This window comes from Hermetia illucens, chromosome 2 (genome assembly GCF_905115235.1).
Source record: "Hermetia illucens chromosome 2, iHerIll2.2.curated.20191125, whole genome shotgun sequence".
NCBI lineage: Eukaryota > Metazoa > Arthropoda > Insecta > Diptera > Stratiomyidae > Hermetia > Hermetia illucens.
The window spans coordinates 32,153,122-32,166,423 of NC_051850.1; the positions used below are offsets into that span (position 1 = coordinate 32,153,122).

The 13,302-nt window shown below is 42.6% G+C and overlaps 1 protein-coding gene across 4 annotated transcripts in view; it reads right to left on the reverse strand.

Annotated features, from left to right (window-relative positions):
- Positions 1–5,103: 5,103 nt before the first annotated feature.
- Positions 5,104–13,302, reverse strand: part of LOC119647561 (huntingtin-interacting protein 1) — a 53,593-nt gene continuing 45,394 nt past the window's right edge. For all 4 annotated transcript variants that reach the window (XM_038048554.1, XM_038048555.1, XM_038048557.1 and 1 more), the window contains one exon: positions 5,104–6,677. In XM_038048554.1, coding sequence (XP_037904482.1) covers positions 6,184–6,677 — 494 coding nt within the window. In that variant the 3' untranslated portion in view covers positions 5,104–6,183. The remainder of the gene's footprint in view (positions 6,678–13,302) is intronic.

Genomic DNA, 13,302 nt, shown 5'->3' on the forward strand with positions numbered 1-13,302 from the left:
TAAGCTTTCCGAAATACTACAACACCGTACTGCAAGAGAAGCAGGAGTGCTCTCCAAAGTTCCATCATCTTACGTTATTTAACCCAAAAATGTCTATCTTGTAACATTGAAACTTTCATTCAAGTTGGAGAAAGCGAGCATTCTGAGGCGCCTCGATACCGTTGCCAAGGAATGCACCCGCATTCCAATTTAACCGATAACTGATAAATTAATCCATTATCCGAGGCATGGTTTCATCCGAGGAACTCAATTAGCGTTATAGTTGCGGCGTTCTGATGCCACAAACTCCAAACACCCAGACTTCTGTGGAAAGAACAAGGTAAACAGAATCCAACCCGCTCAGATCTTTGGAGCCAGTCCATAGCATTTACGCATAGCCGCTCCCCCTGAAATAAGAGATTCATCTAAAATTCCCAAAGAATTGATCCCATAGTGTCCACAGTGTGGCATTAGCCACAGCTGGGCAAGCACAAAAGAAGTAAATGAGGGTTTTTCCTTTCGAATTCGTAGCTCTCGCGATCGGATCTTGTTATAGGCGGACCAAATTTCCCTCAACTCGGCGCATGTGGTAAGCCATCGCCTTGACAGTCGCCATCGAGGCGGCAACTGCACCCACCTGTCAAGAACAGAAAACCACCCGACCAGCCTATTCCCTCCTATGTTGCTATGATCGGAAATCTAGCGAAGGATGACTTTAAGTGTGCCGCCACGTCTGTTATCCGCGTCTCTTAAGTGTTTCATTAGCCGGGGGGATGTCGCCATTAAGTACTGTCTGCCGGTGAGAATGACGATGTTACGCTTGCAGCTCGGATCATGCCCAGCCATCGACAGACCTCCAGTATCGCCAAATATATTGGCGAATCCCGGAATACCGACTCCACAGGACATCTTTCATGTGTCGGTGAAGAATATTGTATCATAATCCTTTAACACGTCGCCAGTCTTCCACTCTGCCCTGGTTGGAAAGCTCTTAGCAATTTTCCTTTTGAAGCTCAGTTTGCATGTGACGTGTCATTAGCAAAAAAAAATTGGAAATTTGAAGGTGTCCAGCGCACACATTTCTACCCCTTTTAATTGCTTAACGGCAAGCAGGGAATACCTTAAGTGAACTTTTAATCCCCGACTGAAAGGTGACTATCTCAGTACGGTAGATTAATATTGAATAATATTAATAAAGCCCCACTTACACTCTACGTTAAGAAGCTTGGATGTTACACGGATATTCTGGCAATAGTGACTCATCCTTTCGCATTCCGAAACGGATTTAGGACCACTGAAAAATTTCTCCCAGTGACCTTAATAGTTTACCTTTGACACCGAAAACCTCTTTATTGATCTGATTATTGCGTTTGGGAGTAATTTTCGTTTTAATTTTGATTATGTCGATCATCATCCTTTGTGGTTCCTATGTCTGAAATATTCTTAAGCACCATATTTGCGATTGATATTCAATTGAAGGTTTGATTCTTCCCTACTCTTATCCTGATCGCGCGTAGAACCTTTTTTGATGTACTTCTCCTCGTCAAACATTATAATGGCTTTATGGTTAATTCGGTAGCCCCCGAAATAATAATAAATTTCCGTAACCTCGATGGTGTTGTCATTTGCGGTGCTCTTGTGCTATTTTCATTCACTGGTGCCTAGAATTCTTCGTGATTACAACCGCTTGCAACTATAACCCTCGAATTTAAATGATGATTAAACTTCAGTTCAAGACGTTGATGGCTACATTTGCAATACGAAATTTGAGACAAATTCTTTGTCCGTTATTATTACTCATTGCAAAAATTGCAAAATACATTTGAGATTAACTAACAAAATCGAGTACTACAAACAAATTAGAAGACAGAACACGCTCAAACTTCGCATTATTATAGAGAACAGAAATCCCAATCGAAAATTGGCCTCTCACGTGATTGGAAGACCCAGCTCACACGGACAAGGAGACAATTGTAAAGAACGTTTTTTCATCACATACGGAACATTTTAGGAATACCAATATCGACAAAATGACGCGATGGCCGAATTAGTTAAGCGTTGCCCCGAATTCGAATCTTGCTCGGTCATGCGTTCATTTTTGTGCTGTCCCGATGTTGTAGTGCAGTGATAAGGCACAGCATTAAGTTTGATGAAACTCAGCGTCAATGGAATTCAATTAGGAAAAAAATAACAATACAAAGCAGACTGTACAGATGCCCTATACTTCACAAAGCGGCGAACAAGAGACATTGTAATGACTTAGAGGATTGTGCGGGAGGAGGGATATATAGTTCCAGTTTAAATAGTGGTAGACCACCGCAGCATTCCAGGGGGTAGATAAGAAAGGAGCATGAACTTTGTGCAAATCCATTAACTGAGGAGAAGGAGAAACTAAAGCTACGGTATGGATAACCGGCAAGGGTCGTCTGACTTGGTGGCTCGGCATCGAAACCGCTACGTGTGGCAGTTTGACATCTAGAGGCACAATGACCGGGAATATAGTTCATCCGATCATTACCGCTTTATTACTCGCAGTAACACAATCCCGGTCGTCACAAGGGAGCGTGTTCGCCCGGTTGTCACTTTTTAGATTAGTAGCCAAGGGTCAATGGCGCAGAGACGGCGGTATCAATACCATCACGCTACACGCGGATAACAGTCCCAGTATTCGCCAAAACAAAAAGCGTTTTTAGAATTTTCGGAAATGAATCCTTTGCATAGACTAGGTATTCCCAGGTTTTATGGACCTCCAATAACTCCGAAAATTCGATCTTAAATCAATGATGAGATTGCGTCTCAATTGTACTAATTTGTTGCTACTGCAACTACAGTCTGTGCAATGTGGTGCAGTTGCGATTGTCAGGTTTCATGGTCGGAAGATTCGCTTTTGGTTGGTTTGAATGACCGAAAAGATCTACCATTCAAAATTCACCCGCAACATCGGCACAACTTATTAATACAGGACATTGCTAGGTTGACTCAAATCAACATTGGGTGAAGGATAAAGTTTAGAATGCCATCCAAAAACATACACGAAGAATCGGCCGAGTTTTTTCAGATCAATCAATGAGTCCGAACAAAGCATTCAGATAGCAGTTTTCAGCAAAGCAATCAAAAGAATATTGGGGTTGACTTTAGAGATTTTCCCCCCATAATGCTGAGTGGGCATACATACATTTTGAGATGTTTCCGGAAAGGAAATTCGAAGATCCATAAGCAACTCGAAGAATTGGAGAGGCCCTGGTTTAGATCGAAGGCAGATTTTCTGGTACAAAAAAATTACCCATGTCGGTTAGCACAGGGCAAGAATCAGGTTATTAGTTGACTGGAGAAATGTCTATCATTCCTCACGGCAGGGATTGCCTCTCTTATCCTTAAAAAAAACATGGTGCAGGACCCCATAGATACAAGACCGATTATTTGCTTACTAATTCTCTCTGCGTTCATTATTAGTGGAAGGGCTAATGCCCACCTCGAGACCAACAAAATTTTGGCTGAGTAGCAGAAGGGCTGTCGAATCGAATCAAGGGGTTGCAAAGAGCATTCAGTAGTTGTAGGACAGGCAACTAGGAGCCAAAGAAATCTCATTGATTGCTGTATCGTTCGCCGTCTGTTCCGCATTGATTCGAAACCGACGGTCATAGAAGGGTGTCAGTACATTCATCTAAGGGTACTAATACCTCAGAGCCAATCCGCATACGGAGATGCATTTTCCAGGGGGATTTGTTGATTCTTCTTCGGTTCTGAACTTTCAACTGAATGATTCTAGAGGACATGGTTTTGCAATCAAATATGGCCTACGCGTTAAGTGCGAGCTGTCACACTCAATATATTTAGATGACATCAAGTTGTATGCTGGTACTGATGACCATCTTATAATAGTAGACATGTTTAGTTGTAATATTCGGATGGAATTTGGTTTGGGCAAGTGTCAAATTTAAGCTATCCGTAAATGTCATCATGAGCCACATGCTGGTGACCTCCACATCCGACGTGTGAAGCTGGTGCTGAAATCACATCGCTCGGGGAAGAATAAAGTAAGCGTACTAAATGTATTCACTATCCTTCATTGGCGTATGCATTCAGAATATTGGCGTGGACGAAGACCGATCTGGAAAACGTCTAGGGGCGATACGGACTACTATTACTAACTCCAACCTTTTTTATGAATTTTAACTCAAAAAGTTATGCACCGAACTTTATGTGAATTGAAAGTGTTTCTTTGTGGAAATATGAAGAACATATTGCAACATTTAGGATTTTATCATAATTTTAAAGGTGTATTTATTGCAATACAAGTGAACAGATGAAAATCGAGATATTTTTCAACCTCCTGCCAATACTTCAATTTTTATTCGCTCTTAGGTTCATTTTCTTAGAAATAAAAACAACGAACTCTAACGATGACTTTCAGTGTTCATAATAATAATACTTGTAATCGTTGGGGAGACAATCCAATTGGGTCTGCGTGTTAGAGCACTCCATTAAAGATCGTAATGGTACACTACAGAACTACGGTAGCCTGTAGGAGGCAATGTGTTCAGCATTGCGCGCGCTCATAATTTCGAAATTTTTGCCAAATATTGTTTGAAAATAATCTTAAATTCAATATTCCCCGCACAAAAAATTCATACAAGTCGGTTGGTAATCAGCTTTTTACGGTCGCTTCGCTCTGAAGGAAAGAGATATGAATGCTCCATAATTATAGCCTCGGCTGTAAATCATTTCCGAATAGATTGCATATGATACGTGTGTAGGCAATCAAATTTGAAAGGTGAGTGCATGGATCCGAACTATGCAAAAACATCCGAAATGGTGCGTTCGAGTTCGAAATGTAATTTTTTTCAGCTGATAATAATGAACTTGATGATTTCTTTACCCACTGAGCCCAGTTCATTATAAATCAATTTCGCAAAAGCAATACTGAGAAGTATTAGGGAAAATTAGCTCACCCATCACGAGAAATCTTCACTTTCTCGTTTCGATTCTTCTTAACGCTCGATACAACGATTTATTCGAACATTCTTCGTTTTTCTTTACTTTTCTTGATTATTTTGCTTGAATTTATTCGATATATTTCTTGAAGCTGTAATAAGAAAGCACAAATATTAGAAAGTCTCGATATGCAATAAAAGTGGTGATTGTATTTTACTTTATTATTTCATCAGTTTTGTATAAATAACATGTTTTGTATATTAAATTGAAAAATATTGGTATATAAACAATCTTCTCGTGTAAGATATTATAAAATGAAAATATTATACTTATTGTATTATCTTTTATGTAGACGATCGCATAAAAGTATTCTAAACTTAATATTTAATAGTATAAACTTATTACCATTGATAGTAACGTTAACAACTAAAATCGTATTTCATACTACAGTGGCCATCATTTTCTTCCGTTTGGTTATTCTAGATATAGAACGCTAGGGTTGTGTAATTATTACGTTGTAAACTTACATTCTACCGCTATACATTTGTTTATTATCCAATTGTTCCTTTTATCGTGATTACCGGAATAGAAAAACAGAACTAAACGTCGTTAAAACAATTTGCAATCGAGTTATGTGTACGAATATTCGTTTTTATATGTACTGTGACATAAAACAAAAGAAGGCACTGAATTTATTGATACACACTATTATTGTTGTTATGCTGTCTGAAAAATTGCATGATAGTCAAAGAAACTTCTCTAGTCAAGATGTGAGAATGAAGATAATAAAATACTACGACTCAGTACCATGTATGTCCCTAAAATAGTTCGCTTTTAATGTTTAGAATATTTTTATAGGTAAATGACGATTTATGTCTGCGTTAATTTTTGGAAAAGTAAAAAAATGCAGTCTTCTGTAATGTCTCTACCATCGTCTACAAGTTACAACATTTTTGAGTAGCCAGCACTCAAACAGCTACGTTTCTCTACCAACGAAGACAAATATGTTCTCAGGTTTCTATCATGATGAGCATTAGACTGCATAGATATCTACTTTCTCTACTAGAATTTGGATTATAGTTAGTTTTTCTCGTGGAGCCTGACAATCCGAACTCCTATTGCAGAGAAATTACAAAAATACTGTCGGACGTTTTCGATGTTGCAGCGATAAAAAAGTGAAGACGTTCATTGGATACTTCACAACACAGTCGTTAGTTTACTTTTAATGAGCATAATATACGTTGATAAATTCGACTTACAATCATTTCCTTACTTCTCATCGGAGTTCTGATGATAGGTTTTTCTACGATACGCAGCTAGACGTAACCGTTCCATTTGCAGAGCCTGCTCAAGCTCCAGTACTTTAACTTGAATATCCATTTCACGAGTTTTGGCTTGATGTATTGTCAATTTTGTTAAGTCTAGATCATCTGATTCTTCCAATTGTTGAGTGCAATCTTTAGCGGTGGCGACCACTGTACCTGTTGCTTGGGTCACACTTCTACTGGCATTCATAAGAGCTGATAATTTTTGACTTCCACGCGGTGCTTTGACACGACTCGCGACTACCAGTTGAGCGGTGCAAGCGGCGATTTCCTGTGCTGCAACGACAATGTCAAAGTGGTGTTTAACTTCACCCGAGACTGCTTTGTTTGCTGCTGTAACCAAAAGGTTGGCTCCTTGAGCGACGCTTTTTGCTGCTGAGATTAGACCTTCCGTCCATTGGTGATTGCGTTTGTAGAATTCTTTGGCAGATGCAGTGCCTAAAAGAGAAAGGAATACTGTGTTTGAATTGCATTTCTTTATTAAGACTTGAGGAGAGACTAGGAATTTACGTTAAATGCGGCTGAAAATCGTAGGGACATATCTCGTAAGGAAATTCTTCAAACAATGAGCAAAAATATTAACTTTCTTAAAACAAGTCGGGAAACCGGAAGCTGGGCGCTACAGGTATGAACGGTTTTGTGTATTTCTTTTATAAAGACATTTGACTGTGAATTTGTCCCATTATAATGTAGCACGTAGGCGGTCAAAGGGTAGTATAGGTCCCAGGGCGAAACGTGGATTGGTACCCACGATGGAGCATAAAACCTGGGAAATGCCTGCTGAACCAACACCAACCGCTCTACTACCAAACCCTATCTCCACCTCCACGTGGTGACCGCTGGGAGCTCTTTCATAACGAAAAGCTGCAGACGGAGAAGGATGAAGGCGAGTCTCTCGCGCCTAAAAACGGGACCAAATGTACCAACTGGTCCTCCAGGTTAGGGGTTGGGTAGGGCTGACAACCCTACACGGAAAACCGATGTTACGAAGCCACGAAAGGAGCCTCGGACAGGATGGATTTTACAACGACGAACCCGGCAACGACAACGGATTAACGATTTGCACATTTTCTCATGGAACGTGCGCTCCCTGTACAGACCGAATGCTGCTGAGCAGCTAGCCGATATCCTGTCCCAATATACGGCTGATAAAACAGCGTTACAAGAGATCCGATGGACAGGGACCGGTTTCCTGGAGAAGAGTCGCTACACCATATATTATAGCGGTCATCCAGTAAACCATGTGCTCGGAGTAGGTTTCTTAGTCAGCTAAAAAATGAAACCTGCTGTTATCGGCTTTGAAAATATAAGCGAAAGGCTATGCACTTTGCGTTTGCGAGGCAAGTTTAGAAATACAAGCCTCATTAACGTTTACGCCCCTACAGAAGAAACTGTAGAGTCGGAGAAGGATACCTTCTACGAGGCAGTTGAGCGGACCCTCGAAGCCTGTCCCAAGTATGATATCAAAATCATACTTGGAGATTTCAACAGTCAAGTAGGGACGGAGGCAGTATTCAGGTGATACGTTGGCTCCCATAGCTTACATAAGGATACCAATAACGGATTGCGCAATATCCAGTTAGCAGCATGACACGAAATGGTTGTTGGAAGTACCTGGTTTTGCGCGGAAAGCGGTTCACAAACATATGTGGGTCTCTCCAGGTGCGACCACTTTCAACCAAATTGACCATGTGCGGATTGAACGCCGCCACTTCTCAGCCTTGATGAATGTCAGAAAATATAGGGGGGCCAATATAGACTCGGACCACTATCTCGTTGGCATGGTGCTCCGAGCTCGAATAACAATACCACCTAGAATGCCCTCTGACAATCAGATGAGAGTGAACATTGAAGCCATCCACAACACAGTCCATCGCGACACCTATAAGAGGGAAATGGATGCCGCAATAACCGCAGTCAACAGAGGACCTGGAGATGAAGCATCAACAAATGATCTTCAGGTGATGAAGAACGTTATCATGGATACGGCCACAAAGATACTTGGCCCCAGCCGCAAAAGGAGTCGGAACGGCTGGTTTGACAACGAATGTAAGGTAGCAACGGAACGGAAGAATGCCGCATATCGAGTAATGTTGCATTCTCAAAGAACGCGGGCAAGCGCAGAGACTTATCACGAACTCCGTCGAGCGGAGAAGCGACTTCACAGACGGAAAAAGGAAGCCTGGGAGAACCAACAAGTCTGTGAACTAGAAAAGTACAGGGAGCAACCGCACCAGGCGCGCAAGTTTTACCAACAAGTCAGCAGGATGAAGCCTGACACACCTCGATGCTCATCCTGACGAGACAAAGAGGGAAATCTGATTTCCGACAGAATGGGCATATTGGAGCGATGGGTTGAGTACTTTGATGCGCTACTGAACAACCAGAACATCAGCGAGTTGGAGGTCCCGCCAACTGAAGACGACGGACAAATACTGCCACCACCAAGTTTAGGAGAAACAGTCCGTGGAATTCATCGGCTAAAAAATCATAAGTCGTCAGGAGGCGATGGAATTACAGCGGAATTGGTTAAATATGGAGGCGACCAGTTACACAAAGTGGTTCATCAACTTGTGCTCAAGATATGGGACAGCGAATCAATGCCTGATGAGGCATTATCTGTCTCATACATAAAAAGGGAAATATCACATAGTGCAGCAATTATAGAGGTATCACGTTGCTGAGTACCATCTATAAGATATTCTCCACTATCTTGCTAGGCCGGATAGCCCCATACGCCCAGAACATCATTGGCCCATATCAAAGAGACTTCACTCCAGGCAAATCAGCAACAGATCAGATTTTCTCTCTGCGGCAAGCGATGGAAAAACTGTTGGAATATGGACAACAGTTGCACCATCTATTCATCGATTTTAAAGCCGTCTATGATAGCATAGCCAGGGTAAAACTGTACACGATCATCAGAGAATTCGGTATCCCGACGAAATTGATAAGACTGACTAGACTGACCCTGACCAATGTGCGAGGCCAGATAAAAGCAGCAGGATCACTCTCAAGACCATTCGACATCAACAACGGTCTACGACAAAGGGATGTCCTATCATGCGTCCTCTTTAACCTGGCCCTCGAGAAAGTGCTCCGTGATGCTGAGGTAAATGCAAGAGGTACGATCCTCTTTAAATCCACCCAACTACTGGCCTATGCTGACGATATCGACATCATGGGAAGAACCACCCGAGACGTACAAACTGCCTTCATCCAGATCGAGCAGGCAGCGCGAGATCTTGGGCTGCATATCAATGAAGGCAAGACAAAGTATATGGTGGCAACGTCAGCACCGAAAACCAACCAAACAACAACATCAAAGCGCACTGGTTAAACAGGAAGAATAAGGATAGGAGAATACAACTTTGAGACCGTTGACAATTTCTCCTATCTAGTGTCGAACATCACAACCGATAACAGTTACGATGAGGAAAGCGCGCGATTGTTGTCAGCCAACAGAGCCTATTTCAGCTTACAAAAACTGTTCCGCTCGAAACGTCTCACCATAGGGTCAAAGCTCTTACTGTACAAAACAATGATCTTGCCAGTCCTCATGTATTCCTCGGAGACTTGGGTTCTTAGCAAGAAGAATTGCGAACTCTTGACCGCGTTCGAGAGAAGAATCCTCCGAAGAATTTTTGGCCCCCTACATGAGGATGGACGATTCCTTAGCCTACATAACGACGAAATCTATGAGCGATACCATGACCGTCCGGTTGTGGATAAAATCCGGCTCAATAGGTTACGGTGGGCGGGTCACTTAATCCGTATGGATGAAGATGATCCCACCCGGAAAGTCTATAAGGGCAATATCTATGGTAGAAAAAGAAGACGAGGCAGACCCTGCCTAAGATGGAGCGATGGCGTAGGTCAGGACGCTAGACAGCTTTTAGGGATATCGAATTGGTGGACCTCGGGGCAAAACCGGGATGTTTGGAGTTCCTTATTAAGGTAGGCCTAAACCGGATACCAGTTGTTGCGCCGTTGATGATGATGATGATAGTAATATATAATTATTAACTTTATTTGAAGGAATATCGATATGTATGGTATTTCGGAGCCCAGGCACCATATAGTGGCAGTCTCTTGATTTTTTTCAAATTTTTCGGTTGGGCAGTTTCTGAGAATGACCTCGTTAAATAAATGATCACTTTCGACCCTCCGAACTCCCCGCTTTTCCAACAGATGTCAAAACTAAGGCCGGCTCCGGAAAGTACTAATCAAGACCTTTCATTTGACACCCCACCTAACTATATTTGATTAAAAAAAAATGTATACGACTTAATAGAATGTAACTCACTGAATGCGTGAGCGTTCACAGTTCCCACCTTCCCACCAAATTGGGTGTCAATCGCTGCTACAGTCTCCGAGAAAAATGCGTGTGACGGACAGACAGACGGACGTGAAAAATGCATTCAATTCGGTCAATTGGAATCTAATGCGGAAATCCCTAGCGAAGGTTGGTATTCATGCCTATCTCGCTGCTATCGTTGATAGTTATTTAACTGAAAGGAGGCTCTGGTATGACACTGATGACGGACCCCAGGTGTATGTTGTTTGCGCGGGTTTCCCGCAGGGCTCCGTATTGGGCCCACTACTGTGGAAATGGTGGAACATCATGTACAACGATGTACCTAATGTTCCCCTTCCGGAGGAAGCCACAGTGGTGGGTTACGCTGACGACATAGCGCTGGTTGCTGTCGCAAAGCATCTCGAAGATGCTGAGTTATACTCAAGCGAGGCAATCAGTGCTGTTAAAAGTTGGCTAAAGAGATCTGGTTTGACACTTGCGGAGGAAAAAACAAAAGTGGTCCTCATCACTAAGCGCCGGAAGAGAAATTACGCCTGTAATAGAATCAGGAATCATATCATCACTTCCAAGCCGACCAAAAAATATTTGGGGGTGGTGATAGACAGGAAGCTCAGCTATAAGCAACACGTACAGTACAGATAAATCATCCACTGCTAATATGGCCCTGACGAAGAAGATGCCGAATGTGCGAGGGCCACAGCATACCTCTAGGTTGCTTATAGCCAGGGTGGTGGCCTCAATCATGCTTTATGCGAGCCCAGTTTGGAGGAAGGCGTTGCGGATGTCAGTTAACATAAAGACTGCACTCAGTCTACAGGAGGACAGCCCTGAGGGTATGCGCTGCCTTCAGGACTGTCTCAGATGATGCAGCATTCGTCATCTCTGGAATGATGCCGATTGACATCTTGGTAGATGAGATTCTCTCTCTTATCGCAGACGAAGAACGCTGAGAGGGAGAGATCCATAAATAGATGCAAGAGCGGTGGGAACGCTCGGGAAAGGGTCGGTGGACTCACCGGCTCATTCCTGCCATTAAGGAATAGTTGAAGAGACGACACAGTGAGATTAATTATAATCTCACCCAGTTTCTCACGGGGCATGGAGGATATCGCCAATACCTGCACAGATTTAAATTGGAGACCTCACCCGACTGTCCAAATTGCGATGGAGTCCCAGAGGACCCAGGGCATGTATTCTTCCACTGTCCAAGGTTTGTGGAGGAAAGGAAGAACCTAGAGGAGACTCTAAGAGAGGTGCTCGTACCAGAGAATCTGGTGCGAAGAATGTTAGCATGTCAGGAAGACTGGGATGCGATCAACTCCATGGTCGTATCTATACAGAGCAAACTGCGAAAGGCAGATGAGACTAGAAAAGCACAGTTACGTACGCCGTGTAGAGACGAAGTGGGACCAAGCTAAAATGAGTTGACTCCGCCCCGTGATGTAATACCTTATGGTGGTTCCACGAGGCAGGGAGGGAGTCGGGAGTGGTTTTAGTGGGTAAAAATCCCACACGTTGATGTGTCCAGATCAGTGTCTTTTGAAGATTTCCACCTCCTGAAAAAAAAGACGGACGGACAGACAGACAGATAGTAAACCGATTTTAATAAGGTTTTGTTTCCCATAAAACCTTAAAAATAATAAGCATGTTGTAAACATTACTGATTTTATTGAAAATTTGACCTTTACGAAGCACTCAGCATAGATTGTACCAAAATTGCTGAAAATTGTGAAATTGACGTTTAGAGAATGTACCATGATCCAATTTTCACAACATAGTGATCTGTGGTTGGTTGGAAGCATTCAATGCGGACGAAGCTTATGAAATTCAGGTAGGTGCGTAGCGATGTCAAGGCTATGCTAACTGTCCTCTAGACTACAGCGGAGGGGTTTCTAAAGTGACTACCTCACACGGTATTGCTATTATTAGGAAATATTATCAAGAGCTGGTTCGTCGTTCTCATGATGCAGTGAGAGGCAAACGGTCGGACCTGTGAACAAATGGGAATTAGCAAGTTCACCATGGTAGTGCACTCGCTCATTCTTCACGTCTAGTTCAGAATTAGTTGGTCAAACACAACACACACCTTGTTCGCAAACCACCCTATTCCTCCGATCTCGTTCTCTGTGTAATCTGATTATTTCCCAAGCTCATTGCAAAAGCGTCCATGGTCCAAGAACATTACCGGTCCGTTCATTCACCATCGGCTTTTTTAACTGTAGTGATGCAAGGAGTACTCAACCGTATTACATCCCGTGAAGTTCGTGGATAAAATGTTAACGCATCGTAATATACGAAAACGAACTGCTTCTCCAAATATAAGTGTTATCAATGCGCTCAAACGCAGTAAAGCCTCTAGGATTGACGGTTCGCTGTTCCTGTAGCGTTATGGAGTACTGTGCAGAGGTAAATTCGCCTATTCTTTATCGATTTCGAGAGATCATGGATCAATGTCACGCACTTCATTGAACTAAAATCTCAGGGGAATTTGAGCGGCGACGTTCTTTGTGCTGCCTTGGCCGAAAAACGTGGTGGGTTTCAATGGACCATGATATTTTTCCTCCCGACCCGACCCGATTATGCTGTTACCATCTGTTTACTCTGACCTGAATAAAGGGATGGTACAAAAAATGGATAGTTATCAGCATTTTCGCCAAAAAAATCAAAAATTCAAAAGGCAATTTATGCCCTTATATGCTTAAGGCCTTATGTGTACCTCTAGTCTTCACTGACAACACACCTGAT